At 51.3% G+C, this 17,490-nt stretch overlaps 1 protein-coding gene across 2 annotated transcripts in view; it reads right to left on the reverse strand.

Annotated features, from left to right (window-relative positions):
- Positions 1–17,490, reverse strand: part of FBLN7 (fibulin 7) — a gene marked incomplete at its 5' end in the record, with an annotated part of 42,532 nt that overhangs the window by 15,022 nt on the left and 10,020 nt on the right. For both annotated transcript variants that reach the window (XM_079720401.1, XM_079720400.1), the window contains 2 exons: positions 1,747–1,917; positions 6,515–6,674. In XM_079720401.1, the coding sequence (XP_079576527.1) occupies positions 1,747–1,917; positions 6,515–6,674 (331 nt within the window). The remainder of the gene's footprint in view (positions 1–1,746; positions 1,918–6,514; positions 6,675–17,490) is intronic.

Consider the following 17,490-nt stretch of genomic DNA (forward strand, 5'->3'; position numbering starts at 1 on the left):
TCTCCCGGGCTGTATCTCTGCCCTGGACCTGCTAACAGCCACCTAAGTGCTTTCCCGGCCTCCATCTCTTCTAGTCACCTCTAGTGCATGTCTACACAACAGCAACATGCCCATCCAATCAGCACATCCCTCTTCTTAAACCTGCTTATTGTGCTCGGATCTAAAACGCCACCAACAGCACGGCCCCTATGGCTACAAGAGCTGGCCTATGAGTCTCTCCACCTGGACTCACTCACTCTCAGCTCACACGCTGCTCCAGCAACAAGGTTCTATATTTTATATTTTCGTTTCCTCAAACATGCCACATTCTTCCCTTTATCAGGGCCTTTGCATGTGTCACCCCCTGTTCCTGGAATGGCATCCTCCTCAGGCCGCCCGTAAGTCACCATCATCACATGGCTGGATCCCGCTCATCCTTTCAGTTTTTGTCACCCCCTTAGAGCGACCCTCAACTGTCCCTCACCCCATGGGATTTATTCCCAGTCCCTTGTTAGATCCCTTCGAAGCACCGACCACAAATGTCGATTTGGTGACCTGTCTTGCCTATAGCTTGGAGTGTGAGCCCTGTGAGGGTGGGCAGTGTCTGTTAGATTCAGCATTGAATCCCTAACACGATGCTTTGTGCATAGCTGGTACCCAGTGAAAACTGGTTGAATGAATGGATGAATGAAGGTTTAAAAAAAGGGAGGGTGGGGATGACGAATGAAAACAATTCTTTTTTCCCAGCATGGCGGTAAGGGACAAGGGTATTTATTTCTCTCGTGTTGTTTTTTGGTTACCCATGTTGTCAAAGGGACAAGGTCTGTGGCTATGATTTCCTCAATTCAGGAAGCTTCAAATCTTAAAAACATGCTCTTCTGAGTAAGAAGGGAAAAAGGGAACTAATCCAGGAAGCTAAATGGCTGTTTTCCATCCTGGAGTTCTGGAGCCTACCTCTGCCCACTGAGTTGTTTTTTTTTTTTTTTTTTTTTTGCAGTACACGGGCCTCTCACTGCTGTGGCCTCTCCCGTCGCGGAGCACAGGCTCCGGACGTGCAGGCTCAGCGGCCATGGCTCACGGGCCCAGCCGCTCCGCGGCATGTGGGATCTTCCTGGACCGGGGCACGAACCCACATCCCCTGCATCGGCAGGCGGACTCTCAACCACTGAGCCACCAGGGAAGCCCTGACCATATACTTTTAAAAAGCCAACAAATTATGCGTGCCAAGAAAGTACTGTTTTCAAGCTTCACACAGAGAAAAGAAGCCTTTTCATGCCTCCCTCTCATCCCAATGGTCTCTCCTGGAGCCTGTCTACACCAAGTCCCAAAGCAGTCACAAAGGACACCTGAGAAATTTCCTCAACCAAGAGACTCGCCAGTAAACTACAACCCCAGAACAAAGCAGCCCAAAGGAGGAACATTTCCCTGCAGTACCTCTTCTTGCCCCTCCCCTAACCCACTGAAGACTTCTTGCCCCAACTCTGGGGTCAGAGTGTATGGTATGAATCAGTTCAGCCTGTCCCCCAGCTGTGTGGCCTTGGGCAAGTTCCTTCACCTCTCTGTGCCTCCATTTCCCCATATGCAAAACAAGAAGACTCAATCGTTGGGAGGGTCTGGTGAGGGCTTATGTAGATAGATGCCAGCCCAAGCCAGGCTGTGGTCATCAGACACGCTGGCTGCTGTTCTGCGGTTGAGGAATCAGGCAGAAAAGTGTCCCCCGGAATGACCCTTCCCATCTGACAGGCCCCTGGGAAGGAAGGACCGTACCTCTACAGCGGGGCCGCTCTCCCGTCCAGGTGCCGTTGGGAAGACACACCACGCTGCTGGGCCCGACCAGCCGGAAGCCAGCGTTGCAGGTAAAATGGACTTCGTGATCCACTAAGTACTTGCTCCCAAACTTTCTGCCATCCGGAGGGGTGCTCAGAGCAGGGCAGGAAACTGTAAGGAAAAAAAGAAGGCCCACAGCCGTTTAGACATCACTCTGGATGACAAGGCTTCTCACCCTCAGTGCCCTGAGGTTGAGTGCCTGCTCCGGGCTGTGCACTGGGCTGCACATTTTATTTTTTCTTATCTTTTGGCTGCCCCACGCGGCTTGCGGGATCTTAGTTCCCCAAGCAGGGATCGAACCCGGGCCCTCAGCAGTGGAAGCACAGAGTCCTAACCAGTGAACTGCCAGGGAATTCCCTGGGCTGCACATTTTACATACCACGTGTCACCGAACCCTCAAAGCACTCTTGGGCACAGGTAATGCATGCCCGCTTGGTGACAGATGAGGAGACCGCAGCTCAGAGACTCCCAGGGTCGTGGGCAGGGCCTGGCAGCCTGGGAGGGTGGGAGCTGGGACCCCCCCACACCACAGGGCCCACCCTCTCGCTCTGCTCTCTCAGAGCCCCAGCCGTACCCGGGGTTTCCTTCGTTCTCCTGAACAGGCTGGGCTCAGCCCCACCTCCAGGCCTTGGCTTTTGCCCTTCTCTCTGCCTGGAATGTTCTTTCCCCAGAACTGCCCATCTCTGGCTGCTTCTCACTCTCCAAGTCTTGACCCGAATGCCCTCCACCTCCCAGAGTGTTCTCTCACCACCATGTCCTGCTCAAACCTCCCCTGTGAGCTCACTTTGCTTTCTTCTAGCACGTGTAACTGTTGGCCTTATCTTATTGACGCTTGTTTCCACATTTGTTGTCAGTTTCTCCCTCAGAACGCAGCTCCAGAGGGTAGGGACCTTGCCCAGCCTCCTGTCCCTGCTGTATCCCGGCACCAGCCCAGTGTCTGGCACATAATGAGTGCCCAGTAAAGAATTCTTGACCAAATGAATGAGTGAAAAATTGTTTACTGGGTTCTTACCATCTGCCAGGCACCATATTAGGAGTCTGACACTTAGTGAACAAAACAGATGAAACCCAGCTCTCGGGAAGTGCCCTTCTAGCAGGGGAGACACGTGATAAGCAAGATCCACAAGCAAATAGCAAGGAGTGACAAGAGGTGACAAGTGTCATGTAGAAAATAAAGTAGGGAATAGTGCTGGGGATGCCAGAGGACGGCTCCATTTGGGTATGGTGGCCGGGGAGGTCTCCCTGGGACAAAACGTTGAATGAGGTGAAGGCGTGACCATGCAGATATCTGCGGAGGAGAGAGGGATCCAGCCGGTGCAAAGGCCCTGAGGTGGGTGTGTGCCGGGCAGGTCTGAGGAATGTCCAGGAGATCACTGTGGCTGCAATGGAGAGGATGGGCTGGACAGTAGCTGGGGATGAAGCCAGAGAAGCATCAGGGAGCGACAGAGAGAAGGGTCACATGGCACAGAAAAGGAAAGAAAAGGCCATGTAACTGGCTCTTGGCACGAGATGGGGTCTCTGGAGGGTCTGAGGAGAGGCAGGAAGTGACCGACCTGTACGCGAACAGCATCACTCTGGCTGCAGCTTGAGTGCAATGTCCAGTGCGCGAGAGGACGGACAGGGAGGTAGAAGCCAGAGGCAGGATGAGGGCGGCTCAGCCCAGGGCGGGAGCAGGGAGCCAGGAGCGGTGGCTTCAACCCTGGCTGTGCTGTGAAGGCAGAAGCAATCGGATTTCCTGAAGGACCACCGTGGGCTGGAGAGAGAGGGGAGACGCTCCCCGTTCCTCCTCCACCTGCGGCAGAGTGCCACGCGTGGTCCACGCTTGTCTAAAGACAGGGTGTCCCGAGTTGTGACAGGTCGGGTTTGGACTTAGCTGAGCTGGAAATTCAGAGCCACTTCTAACACGTTTTAAAGTAGGTTCCAAGTGTCATTTGTAAAAATATTTTCAGGGTTTTAGACAGATGAAAACGGAGCTATTGCTTGGTAATGACCTTGTAAGCAGGAAGCCAGGATGAGCCCACAACCCAATGCTTGGGCGCTCCCAGCTCGCTGTCTCAGTCCCTGTAAATACACGACTTTATAGTTCTCTCTGAAAAATCTACTACTGCATTGTGCTGAAAAAGATTCAAAATGCTTTGGGGGAAACGAGTAGGGTCTCTTTGGGGAAGAGAAATCTTTAAAACCCTCAAAAAAGAAAACCTACCTGCTGGAGCAACTCACAGGTAAATGGTACCAGACTGGATGGAGTCAGTATCTCCACACAGCTCCATAAATGTCAGTAGACTTAATGAATGGATACATATTAATTAAAAATCAATTTGCAGGGACTTCCCTGGCAGTCCAGCGGTTAAGACTTCGCCTTCCGATGCAGGGCGTGCGGGTTTGATTCCTGGTTGGGGAGCTAAGATCCCACGTGCCTCGTGGCCCAAAAAACCAAAACATAAAACAGAAGCAGTATTGTAACAAATTCAATAAAGACTTTAAAAATGGTCCACATCAAAAAGTCTTAAAAAAAAAAAATTAGCAAGCCCTTCCCAAATGGGAGCCGAAGGTTTCTGTTGGGTGGAAAGATGTGCCCCTCGGCTGGTTCATTTCATCATGATCGTGTCTTGGTGCGTCTACAGGGCCACAGGGAAGCTACCTACACCTTCCCGAAGGAGGATAACATGTAAGAATGAGCTTGGCAGTGAAGGTAGCCATGGTTAGAAAGGTAGCTATGGTTAAATTACTGGTGATTTGGGAACATGATTGGAATGAGGGGCCGAGATAAGCCCTAAAGCTGTTGGATTGTGATGTTCCTAGGAAAACAGGAGGGAGATACTTAGAACACAAGCCAGAAAGAGGAAGGCCAAGAATTTTCCAGGACTAGAAATTATTCTTCCTGACTGCCTGCAAATGCCCTTCTAAAAAAAAGGAAAAGATAATTTTCCCACTACGTGCAGTTTGATCTGGAGCAAGCTTCTGGCTTCCCCCGTCACCTGTGTGGCGCCCCCATCCCCTGCAGGCAGTCCTGACAGCTGCCAGCCCCATGTCCAACACACAAGAGAGACAGGATGCATGACAGCAACTCTTTAAAAAGAGAATTGGCCACTTGGAAAAATCTTGTATGGTTCAGAGGAGAAAGACCTTGAACCTGGTGACAAGAGGATTAGTAATTTAACCATAGCTACCTTTCTGTATATACTCGTGGACAGGGACCTCTAACGTGGACAGAGCAGTTGTAGAAATTATCTCCTGCAGGTTCTTCTTGGAAACTCCCAGAAACGGCAGGAGCTCTGATCCCGTGAAAACCGAAAGGATCTGTGTGGGTGAACCTCTAGCAGAAGACAAAATCACCAGAGCTGGGACCCACTACTGCTAACTCACTTCTCTTGGCCTCAGTTTCCCCATCTGCAGGAGAAGGGAAGGATGCCCTGCCTGCCTCTCGGAGTCCGGCTGTGATGAGCCCCACCCTTGGAAAGTGTGAGGGGTTTGGCCGGCAGGTCTAGCTCTGCACCCGTGGAGCCAAGGAAAACAGGAGTCGACTCAGGGCTGTGGAGACTCTGGATTTGCTACCACAGTCTCTGAAAAGGTAGGAAACCCAACTCAGGAAACTTCATCTCACATCGCAAAGAAGGCCCTTGAGAAATGTGTCTTGAGTAAATGATGTCAGATACTCCGTAGGTTCACGACTCAGAACAAACATACAACCTTCCGCCTGACCCCCATCAATCATCCTGAGGAGAGGCCAGAGGAAATCCAGCCGCCCACCCCTGGGCCTTGACAGCATGGAAGCTTGTCACTGGGACAACCAGGAAAAGGCCCAGTGTCTGTCAGTGTCCTACCCCCCAGGGGAAGGGGTCTGGGGGGCCCCCAGTAACCTCACCAGACAAACAGACTTGCCCTCAGCAGCCCCTCCCTCCCACCCCACCGCACTAACGGGGGGCTCATGGAGGAGGGAGGACTTGTTTTCATGCCTGGAAAACGGAAGCCAATGTTGGTTCATAGGCTGTACCCGCGGGTCACACGAGTGCGGGATGTTGATGGTGGGAAGGCCGTGTGTGCTCGGGAGGGTGTGTGTTGTGGGACCTCTCTGTGCTTTGCATCCAGTGTTGCCATGAACTGCCAACTGCTCAAAAAAATAGTCTATTAAATTAAAAAAAAAAAAAAAAAAGGAACTACCTAGGGTCCACCTGCATAGGGACAGGGAAGGGAGAGCAGTGATGCTCTGCAAGTGGTGCCTTTTTTTGTTTTGTTTTGTTTTGCGGTACGCGGGCCTCTCACTGCTGTGGCCTCTCCCGTTGCGGAGCACAGGCTCCGGACGCGCAGGCTCAGCGGCCACGGCTCACGGGCCCAGCCGCTCCGCGGCATGTGGGATCTTCCCGGACCGGGGCACGAACCCGCGTCCCCTGCATCGGCAGGCGGACTCTCAACCACTGCGCCACCAGGGGAGCCCAGTGGTGCCTTTTGACAGTTCTCTGGAGACGCTATGCAGACGTGAGGGTTGCTGAGCCTGGACTGAAAAGGTCTAAGAGGAAATGGGGGCCACTCGGAGGATGGGGGGAGACGGCTGACAGACGCCGTCTTCACACGCTCCTACCGTGCAGCCCCAGACAGAAGTGGAGGCAGGGGAAGGCCCGCGACTCAATCCCCTGCGAGCCCTGGCCAGGCAGGGAGATGAGGGCGGGGAGAGGACCCCGGGGCCCGGGGTGGTGACTTGGGGACCCACCTGGGGGCGTGTCCGGGCCCGCTCTGCTCACAGAGCTCTGCAGCGCCACCAGCCGGCTCTTCATGTGACGGACGCCCTCGGCGAAGCGTGTCTCCTGGCCCTTGAGCAGCTGCTGCAGCTGGCGGATGGCCGAGAGGAGCTGCTGTTTGTTGAGACAGTTCTGGGGAGAGAAAAAAATCACCACCACCAGCAGTATGGGGGCTGGTTCAGTCCCATCCTCCTCCCGTGGGCTTCCGGAAGTCACCCGGCCCTTGGGCCCAAATACCCTGGATAGTCACTGAGCACAAGGTAAAAGTGGCCCCATCAGGCGTGCCGACATCTGTCGGGTTAGGTCACCAAAAGGCGGCCTCAAGTGCACGTTAACGGAGGCCCAGTTCACCCCTCAGCGAAAACAAAAGTCCCATCTTCAGAGCGCAGGGCAGAAGCGATGACTCTAAGTGACTGGGCGGTGGAACAGTTACCTGAACGCAATGTGCCTTGTATCAGCGGTCGGACCCCAAAGAACCCCCAGCACCGCCCCCCGCAATTCTTCACTCTAAGTTAACGCTCTGAAATCTGGGCCTCAGAGAACCTTTTCTTTCTTTCTCCCTTGGGTATTTTTAACAGCAGATGGATGATAAAACATATAAAACAGGCAAAACAGGGATCCCCAATGGTTCTTTTTTTAAAAAATATTTATTTATTTATTATTTTATTTTTGGCTGCGTTGGGTCTTCGTTGCTGCGCGCGGGCTTTCTCTAGTTGCGGCGAGCGGGGGCTACTCTTCATTGAGGTGCACGGGCTTCTCATTGCGGTGGCTTCTCTTCTTGCGGAGCACGGGCTCTAGGCGCGTGGGCTTCAATAGTTGTGGCTCACAGGCTCTAGAGCGCAGGCTCAGTAGTTGTAGCGCATGGGCCCAGCCGCTCTGCGGCATGTGGGATCTTCCCAGACCAGGGCTCGAACCCGTGTCCCCTGCACTGGCAGGAGGATTCTTAACCACTGTGCCACCAGGGAAGCCCCCCAGTGGTTCTTATACTTTCAAAAATCTAGCAGGGCAAATAAGAAAAAACTCAATAGAGTAAAGAAGCATTCACTAGAAGTCAACACCGAGTTCTGACAATTTTTAAAAACCTTAAAAAATAGAAAAAGGAGGCTTGTGTTTATTCTGATAAAGACTAACTTAAAGCAATACCCAGCATCATGCTTAGTGATAAAAATCTGAAGGTTTCTGATCCTAACTGCCTTTAACAGTCAGGAAATGAACAGGAGGAAAGGAGAGGTGAATACAGTGGGCAGTTATAGGACCATGGCCATGGCTCACATGGGCATTGTGTGTTACCTCAGCACAGCCTGGTCCAGCCTGACTCATATGACCTGCACGGAACAAAGGAGAGGAGAAGGATGGCTTTCTCTAGGGACAGGCTTGTGGATCACTTTTTATTTTATTTTTTATACTTATTTTTTTCTACAATGATTATTAGTTTTATAATTAGAAAAAAATGTCTAAAAGTCAGCAGGCGGCAGGCAGGCATGTGGCCTCTGCAGCCTGGGTGGCTTCCAGCTTCGCCAATGGAGCACTGCCACCGCGGTGGAAACAGAGCTGCAGCCTCTCTCCCAGAGAGGCTGCCAGGCCGCTGCACCTTGGAGATTTCACCAAACAGATGACTCACTGGCCTGGTTCAATGGATGCTTTTGACAAAACTGAATCCCCAGTTGCCCCCGGAGCTCGTTAATCCATGGGGGCTCCTTGGCCTCCACCCTAAGCAAGGCCTGACTGTGCCTGGCCCCAAACGCAATTTCTGGGAAGTTCTGTTTTCCTTCTCCTTCCCTTGTTGTGGCCCTTCCCACACAGGTTCTCGGCACCTGGGCAGTGACCTCCTGCAGTCCCCTACCTGCCCAGCACAGCACAGACATCCACCCAGTTCTGATTTCCCACACCCATCTCCCTTCCCTTTATTTATTTAATTCTTTTTTAAAGATTCCTTTTTTTTTTTTTTTGATGTGGACCATTTTTCAAGTCTTTATTGAATTTGTTACAATATTGCTTCTGTTTTACGTTTTGGTTTTTTGGCCACGAGGCATGTGGGATCTTACCTCCCTGACCAGGAATTGAATCCGCACCCCCTGCATTGGAAGGTGAAGTCTTAACCACTGGACCGCCAGGGAAGTGCCCTCCCTTCCCTTAAAAAAAAAAAAAAAAGAGCCGCTTTCAGAGATGGCTTCGTGGCTCATGTGTGATTCACATTTCTGAAGTTCCTCATAGTTTACAAAGCTACTTCCTACTTCTAAGAGGACTACTGGCTCGCGGCAACCCTGGGTGAAGAAGGCCTGGGATTGTCTCTATTCCACAGTCAAGATACAGAGGCTGAGAGTCAGGTGACTTGTCCCAAACCATGTGGCTCATGAGCGGTACAGCCAGGCTGGGGGCCTGCTGACTACCGCCCCAGTGCCCCTGCCAAGCAGTCCTTGCCCCAGTGGCTGCCTTATGCGCTAGCGCATTTCACAAATGCCCCTGTGTGGTGAATGGTCTTCTTGATTAATCTGCACTAGGGACTGATAACTCTGTGACCCAAGCCAAACATCCCACAGGAGTGGGTTTCTAACTCCCGTCCAGACTTCAGGTCCGGGGAGCAAGGGCAGTGGGGACAGGAAGTGGGGAGGGCTGGAGGAGACAATCTCACACACTGAACCAGGCCAGCAGTTGCCTCCAGGGTGTGATAGCTGGGAGTGGGCTGTCCCAGGGGACAGGGAAGGGCTAAGTTTTGAAGTAGGGGACAAGAGATCAATGCCAAGGCCTCTGCCGGGAACCTGGGGTTGGGGACATGGGGCTCCAGTCAGTACAGAAAGGAGGGCAGTGGGAGTGGAGTGCACGGGGCCTCTGGGCAGTCAAGTGAGTCGAACCCCGGTGCTCCTGGGTCCGGGCAGGCTGTCTTCTGTGTGTGGGGGCACTGCCCCCGAGCCCTCCTAACCCCTGCACCGTGGATGGCAGGCACCAGTGGCTTTTCCTCAAGGTGCTCGTTACAGGTGAGATGTGCTCATCTCTCCAATCACAGTGGAAAAACCTTCCAGATCAAGCACACTAAGGCCACATCCAGGCGGGGAAGGAGGGGGAAGGGTGGTGGGCGGACTTGCTGAGGGCAAGTCAGGAAACCTCCATCCTTGCCTCTGACCTCACTGGAGTGATTCTAACAGAGCAAAGTGTTAGAAAATCCTTGTGAGCCCAGAAATCAACCCATGCATATATGGTCAATTAATTTATGACCAAGGTGCCAAGAATAGACAGTGGCGAAAGGACAGTCTCTTCAATAAATGGTGCTGGGAAAAACTGGACAGTAACAGGCAAAAGAATGAAACTAGACCTGTCTCTTAACATCATACAAAAATCCACTCAAGGGCTTCCCTGGTGGCGCAGTGGTTGAGGGTCCGCCTGCCGATGCAGGGGACGCGGGTTTGTGCCCCGGTCCGGGAGGATCCCACGTGCCGCAGAGCGGCTGGGCCCATGAGCCATGGCCACTGAGCCTGTGCGTCCGGAGCCCGTGCTCCGCAACGGGAGAGGCCACAACAGTGAGAGGCCCGCGTACCGCAAAAAAGAAAAAAAAAAATCCACTCAAATTAGATGGAAGACTTGAACATAAGACCTGAAACCATAAAACTCCTAGAAGAAAACATAGGCAGTAAGATCTCTGACGTCAGTCCTGGCAACGATTTTTTGGATTTGACACCAAGAGCAAAGGCAACAAAAGAGAAAATAAACAAGTGAAACTAAATCAAACTGAAGAGCTTCTATACAGCGAAGGAAACCATCCGCAAAATGAAAAGGCAACCTACAGAGTGGGAGAAAATATCTGCAAGTCATCTGCAAAATATCTGATAAGGGGTTAATATCGAAAAATATACAAAGAACTCATACAACTCGATAACAAAAAATAAGAAACAAACAAACAAACAAAAATCTGATTTAAAAATGGGCAGAGCATCTGAATAGACATTTTTCGAAAGAAGATATTCCAAAGAGGGCCAACAGGTACATGAAAAGATGCTCAACATCACTAACCATCAGAGAAATGCAAATCAAAACAACAATAGGTATCATCTCACACCTGGAAGAATGGCTATTATAGAAAAGACAAGAAATAACAAGCATTGGTGAAGGTGTGGAGAAAAGGGAACCCTTGTGCACTGTTGGTAGGAATGTAAATTGGTGCAGACACTATGGAAAACAGATTGGAGTTTACTCAAAAAATTAAAAATAGAACTACCACATGGTCTACCAATTCCAAAGGGAACAAAATCGTATCTCGAAAAGATATATGCACCCCCATGCTCATTGCAGCGTTATTTGCAATAGCTAAGGCATGGAAACCACCTAAATGTCCACTGATGGATGAATGCAAAAAGAAAATGTAGGAAAAGCCATAAAAAAGAATTAAGTCCCGCCATTCGTGACAACAGGATGGACCTTGAGGACATAATGCTAAGTGAAATAAGTCAGACAGAGAAAGATGAGTACTGTATGATCTCAGTTATATATGGAATCTGAAACAAATCCCAACACATAGATACAGAGAACAGATGGGTGGTTGCCAGAGGCAGGGGGTGGGGGGGTTAGAGAAGTGGGTGAAGGGGGTCAAAAGGTCAAAGCTTTTGGTTAGGGGCTTCCCTGGTGGCGCAGTGGTTAAGAATCCGCCAATGCAGGGGGCACGGGTTCGAGCCCCGGTCCGGGAAGATCCCACGTGCCGCGGAGCAACTAAGCCCGTGCGCCACAACTGCTGAGCCCGCGTGCCACAACTACTGAAGCCCACGCTTCTAGAGCCCGTGCTCCACAACAAAGAGAAGCCACCGCAACGAGAAGCCCGCGCACCGCAATGAAGAGTAGCCCCCGCTCGCCACAACGAGAGCAAGCCCGCGCGCAGCAATGAAGACCCAACGCAGCCAAAAATAAATAAATAAAATAAATACATGTATTAAAAAAACCAAAAACGTTTGGTTATAGGATAAATAAGTTCTGGCCATGTAATGTACAGCATGGCGACTATAGTTAACAACAATATAGTGCATATGTAGGAGTTGCTAAGAGAGTAGATTTTAAAAGTTCTCATCACGAGAAAAAAATTGCAACTGTGTGAGGTGATGGATGTTAGCTAGACTTACTGTGGTGATCATTTCACAAGATATACACAGAGCAAGTCACTATGTTGTATACCTTGGACTAATACAAGGCTATTACACATTTATATTATATTATACAATGAGATCTCAATAAAACTCAGTGGGGGGGAGACATAAAGTTTGCAAGGAAAGAAAAAAAGGAAGATCCTTGTCTTCCTGGCAAGCCAGCATGGCAGGAGCAAAGCCAGGGTGCCTCTCGACACGAGGTTTGATGGGTCTGTGCAGCAGCTGCTACTACCAGGGCAGCCCCTCGATCCCAAAGTGCTGGAAATGGAGTCCACAGGAGCCACGCTCAGGATCCACCACCTGCAGTGGACCTCAGCATATGCCTCAGGGGCATAACTGAGTTTATCTGCAGAGATGGATGACAGGCTAGAAAGCTTCGCACCAAGTCAAATGCTCAAGAGGTCTGCACCTTGGGGACATTAGGGGGCATCATGGGGACAAATCACGTCATAGCAGGGGGACTGAGAACCTAAGTGTTTCCCCTTTTCAAACTGAGAAAGCTTTATCGTTTTGCTTGATCGTAAAGATAAAGCATGCCTCCTGCAAAACCATTCAAAATGCAGAAAAACACATCAGAACAAAGGACAAGTCCCATGACCAAAGACAACCACTGTTAATTTTTTGTGAGGCTTTAACTTTTGGATTAGATACACATGCACACACACACACAAGCATCACCTTGCAGGTGCTGGACCAAGGGACGCAGGTTCTACATTAGCTCTTTACTCTCCACTCTGGGTTGTGGCATCATTTCCATGTCAACGAGCAGAGCAAAAGTTGGACCCTGAGCCTCAATTTCACTTCGGTTCCTCTGTGTCCTTTTCTGTCCTAGAAGGGGGTCTCCTTGCCCCCCTCCATTTGTCTGCCCACGTCCCCTCCCACACCCACCATCTGCTCTGGGCCAAGAGAAGCCACACATGGGAATGGATCATTTCCTTCTTTATAAACATAGCTCGTCAACGAGGTCGGCCCGAGGGGGCTTTGAGGGGCTGCCAGGGTCTCAGAGGCTGGGGGACAGGAAACAGGCTGGACCCTCAGGTGTCACCCATCTGAATTTCAGCCTGGCCCTGCCACAGTGAAAGCTGGCTTCCCATCTCAGGGTCCCAGACCCCAACTGTAAAAAGCAACCACCTACTTGGGCAGGAAGGCTCACAAAAGCTGTGACTGGGCAAAGGTCAAACCCATGCAGGGGGGTGGGGGGGAGGGGGGAAAGGGCTGGGAAGAGGAAGGCTCCATACCAGGGGGAAGGAAGGCGTATCTCAGAGGAAGCTGCCAAACCAGGGCCCCCACCTGCCAATTAATTAATTTTTGGCTGCATTGGGTCTTCGTTGCTGTGCGCGGGCTTTCTCTAGTTGCGGCGAGTAGGGGCTACTCTTCCTTGCTGTGCGCGGGCTTCTCATTGCGGTGGCTTCTCTTGTTGTGAAGCATGGGCTCTAGGCGTGTGGGCTTCAGTAGTTGTGGCACACGGGCTTCAGTAGTTGTGGCACACGGGCTTCAGTAGTTGTGGCACACAGGCTCAGTAGTTGTGGCACACGGGCTCAGTAGTTGTGGCACACGGGCTCCGTAGTTGTGGCTCGCGGGCTCTAGAGTGCAGGCTCAGTAGTTGTGGCACACGGGCTTAGTTGCTCCGCGGCACTTGGGATCCTCCCGGACCAGTGCTCGAACCTGTGTCCCCTGCATTCGCAGGCAGATTCTTAACCACTGCGCCCCCATGGAAGTCCCTTCCAGGACTCTTCATTTTTAATATTTTTCTCAAAGAAGAGACCCTCAAATGGTCTAAGTTTGCATCCTTTCAATACCTGGCTCCAAGCCTGGCTTATGCCATTGACAATAAATAATGAAAATTTGTTTCCATTTCTTAGAGTTAATAACGTATTTGTAATGGAACCAAGAAAAGACATGCAGTGAAACTCTTCCACCCTTGAGTAGGAAAAAGATCAAGATTTACCGCTTCTGGTATCAAACTCCGCCTCAGAGGGCTGGTTGCTTCCCTGAACTCAACACCAAGGGCAGTGTCTGCAGAGAAGAGCAGAGGCAGAGAGAGAAGCAGCAACAGCAGTCGCCCCAGCCAGCTCGTCCTGAGCTGGGACGGAGGTCAGGCTCCTGGGAGCAGGGAGGTCGCAGAACTATCCTCCATCCACCCCACCGCACCTCCAGGCAAAGTCCTGTCCGTCTTCTCTCCAACCCACCCACCCTCTCACATGGATCTAATGGAGACGCCTCAGGGCTGACAACACCCCTCTTCCTGGGAGGCTGACCAGCTCCTGAGACCCCACCTGCTGGCCCAGGGGTGGACACAGACAAAGACGATGTGTGTCCCCCAGCTCACCCCACGCCTGTGCCAGAACTCGGTAGGCGGACCTTCCCACCCCATCCAGGCCTCCTTGCTGTCCAGGCTCAGTTTACAAATGAAGCCCAGCTCTCAAAGCCCTGAAGGGCCCAGGCATTGGGGGGGCACAAGGATGGGGGGTCCTTGAGGCTCCATTCTCACGTGACCTGGCTCGACGGTCATCCTGACAGTGACAGTCTTGGCACAGTGGCTATTTCTGAGAGCCACCTCAAGGATAACAGAGCCCCAGACCCCTCTAGGCAGCCACGGATGACCCCTTGGACCTCGGAGGGGCCATCTCACTCTGGTTTCTCCTAAGCCACAGCTATGTGTCATGTCAGCATGTTGTTAATGGGAACACAGATGTTTTGATGCCTTTAGATCTATGAAAGGACGGAACACACTTGCCAAGTGTGTGCCTGCTAGCCAAGGCTCAAGGCCCTCTGCATCTGAGTCATGTAGAATTTGCACATGATTTTTTTTCTCCGAAAGTTTTTTTGTTTTGTTCTGTTTTGTTTTTTTAATTTTAGACCAAATCAGAAGCGGGTTATAACTCCTCAACTTCTCTCATCCCAGTGACCTTGACCCAGCACCCACACAGAAGAGTAAAGGAAGGACACTTCTGGGGGAAGTGAGGGAATTTTGCTTGGGGAGGTGCCCAAGGCCCTTGTCTTAGGGTTCTCCAGAGAAACAGAACCAAGAAGAACCAATTATATCTGTACACACCCTGTAGAGAGAGAGAGAGAGAGAAGGAGAGAGATTTATTTTAAGGAATTGGCTCATGCAAAGTGTGGGCTGGAGACCCAGGGAAGAGTTGGTATTGTAGCTCCAAAGGCCGCCTGGAGGCATAAAGCCCTCCCTCTCTGGGGACCTCAGTCTTTGGGATGAAGCCCACCCACATTATGGACGGCAACCTGCTTTACTCAGAGTCTACCATTTAATGCTAATCAAGTCTAAAAAAATAACTTCACAGAGACTTCCCTGACAATCCAGTGGTTAAGACTCCACGCTTCCACTGCAGGGTGCGCAGGTTCGATCCCTGGTCAGGGAACTAAGATCCTGCATGCCGCACCATGTGGCCGAAAAAAAAAAAAAAAACCTTCTCAGCAACATAGAGACTGGTGTTTCACTAAATATCTGGTCTAGCCAAGTAGACAAATAAAATTAGCTATCACAACCCTCCAGCAGAGTCTCCCTTTGTGTACTCAGGGCATTTTGGGTTCTTACGATGCCGGCTGCCCAAAATTCTATATTTTCGCCCCAACTCAACTCTTGTCTACTTTTTGAAATGGCCACGGGAGCGATGACAACAGTGGGAACCAAGAGGCAGCACTGCCACCACGCCGCACGCAAGCGAACTCGTTAGATGCTCACAGCAGCCCCCGGATATGGGCACCATTATTACACCCCCGTACAGGCAAGGAAGCCAAGTTGTCACTTGGCCATGGTGACGCATCCAGGATTGAAATCCCAGCAGGCCTCCTCCAGACCCTGATGTGAAACTTCACAGGGGGGTCCACGGAGAACCCCCAGGAGCCCTCCTCTGTCCATCTCCCAACTCCTCTCCTTTTCTAGCACCCCCTCGACAGGCAACTCTGGTCACCTCGCTCCTGGCCCCGTTGCATGCCTGAGGGCAGACAACAAGTTATAGACAACTTGGAATCCTCATCACTGAGGACAGGACCTGAGTGCACACGAGATGCTCATTTGAGCGAACCAACAAAACAGATGAATGAGGCGCGAAGGAAGATGTAAGTGTGAGCCCAGGGCAGGCTTCCTCATCTTACTCCCCAGATCCACCATATTCTTTCACCTGCTTGCTGCCCAGCCAAGCTTCCAGTGGCCACATTCACCTGCAGACTTGGTTGTGCCTTTAACTGCATCACTTTACCTCCAGCAAATATCTCCCCTAACGCCCAGCCCAGTGGGGAGCTCCGTTCACACACACACACATTCACAGACACACATACACAATACACATATACACACACATACCACATACACGTATACACACATACACAATACACATATACATACCACATACACATATCACACATACACACATACACACACACACACAAAACCAGCCACAACCCCCTGTGGAGCCCCCTGGTACTGGGCCTTCCCCTCATCTCTCTCCATAACTTGAGGACCTCCTGGCTGCAGAAATGGGGCATGTTTTGCTTACTTCCTTTTGGGACTTGACCCAATATGAGTAGAGAAGGAGACAGGAAGTTGAGAAAATAAAGAGGAAAAGAAGAGAAAAAGGAACTTAGTATATTGCACCTTCTCCTCACTTACTCATTTTTTGTTTGATTTTTCTTCTTTTTTATATTACATTTTTATTGCGGTAGAATTGACATACAACATTCTGTTAGTTTCACATGTACAACAGAATGATTCCATAATTCATTCATTTATTCATTATTCCACAAATATTCACTAAGCATCCTACGTCGTGCCAGGCACTGACATAAGAAACGGAGCCATCGTTAGCTCATTTAGTCCTCCTTGCAGCCCCCCTAGGCAGGCATGGTTATCCCCATTTCACAGCTAGAGAAACTGAGGCTCAGGGCATCTGGTTGGTCAATGGCAAGGCTACCTTACCAGTCACATTGTGCCCAGTCCACCCACTGGGAAAGTACATTCTTCTTCTCTCTTCAGCCCGACGGAACCAGGACGAGGGGCTCAGAGGCCCCAGTGTGCTAGCCGACCCTCTCAGTCCCCCCACTGTCCCCCCCAACATACACGCACGGACCCTTCAGAGAACGTCAGCCCACATGTGTGCACATTCACACATGATCCAAGATTTCTGCGACTTGTGGAAGTGGACATCTGGATCTGACCAGGTCTCCTGGGGCTGACGCCAAGGAGGCGGAGGGCGCTGGGGGACCCGGTCCTGGTGGGCAGCGTGGGCAGAATGAAGGGGACTGATGAGGTGAGTGCGGTAGGCGTGGCCACGCGTGCGAGGTGGAGCCTTGGAGTCCTTACTCTTAAAGAAGTTCACCTGGATGGTTGTGAAGGCCGAATGACATACGTGGTGCACTTTCAGATCTTCCTACCTTCGCTAGCGAAAAATCCCAAGCGCTTCTCCGTGAGCAGGCAACGGTGCGACAGAAACTATCCTGTCCTGCACCTGCAGCTGCATCCCACCTGCTCTCCCTGCGTCCTCCCGGGCCCTCCTGCAATCTAAGCTTCCCAAAAGACAGAGGTCAGAACCCCGGCACAGGACTCACTGGACTAACATCAGGGTAAGATTCTCAGGTTTCTGGGATAAGAACATAGATATCTTTGGGCAGAGGGCATTATTCTGCTTACAGAGCCGTATGTGATCAAGCCCTGCCACCTCCAACTGGGTCCAGATCAGGCACCTTCCGTGCCCCAATATTCAGACCTCCTCTGTGTTTCTCCACACACCTCAGCAAGCTAACTTCTACCTCAGGGCCTTTGCACTGGCTGTTTCCTCTGCCCAGATTCTGCCCCTGGTCCTTGA

This window comes from Hyperoodon ampullatus (assembly GCF_949752795.1).
Source record: "Hyperoodon ampullatus genome assembly, chromosome: 15".
In the NCBI taxonomy this organism is placed as follows: Eukaryota; Metazoa; Chordata; class Mammalia; order Artiodactyla; family Ziphiidae; genus Hyperoodon; species Hyperoodon ampullatus.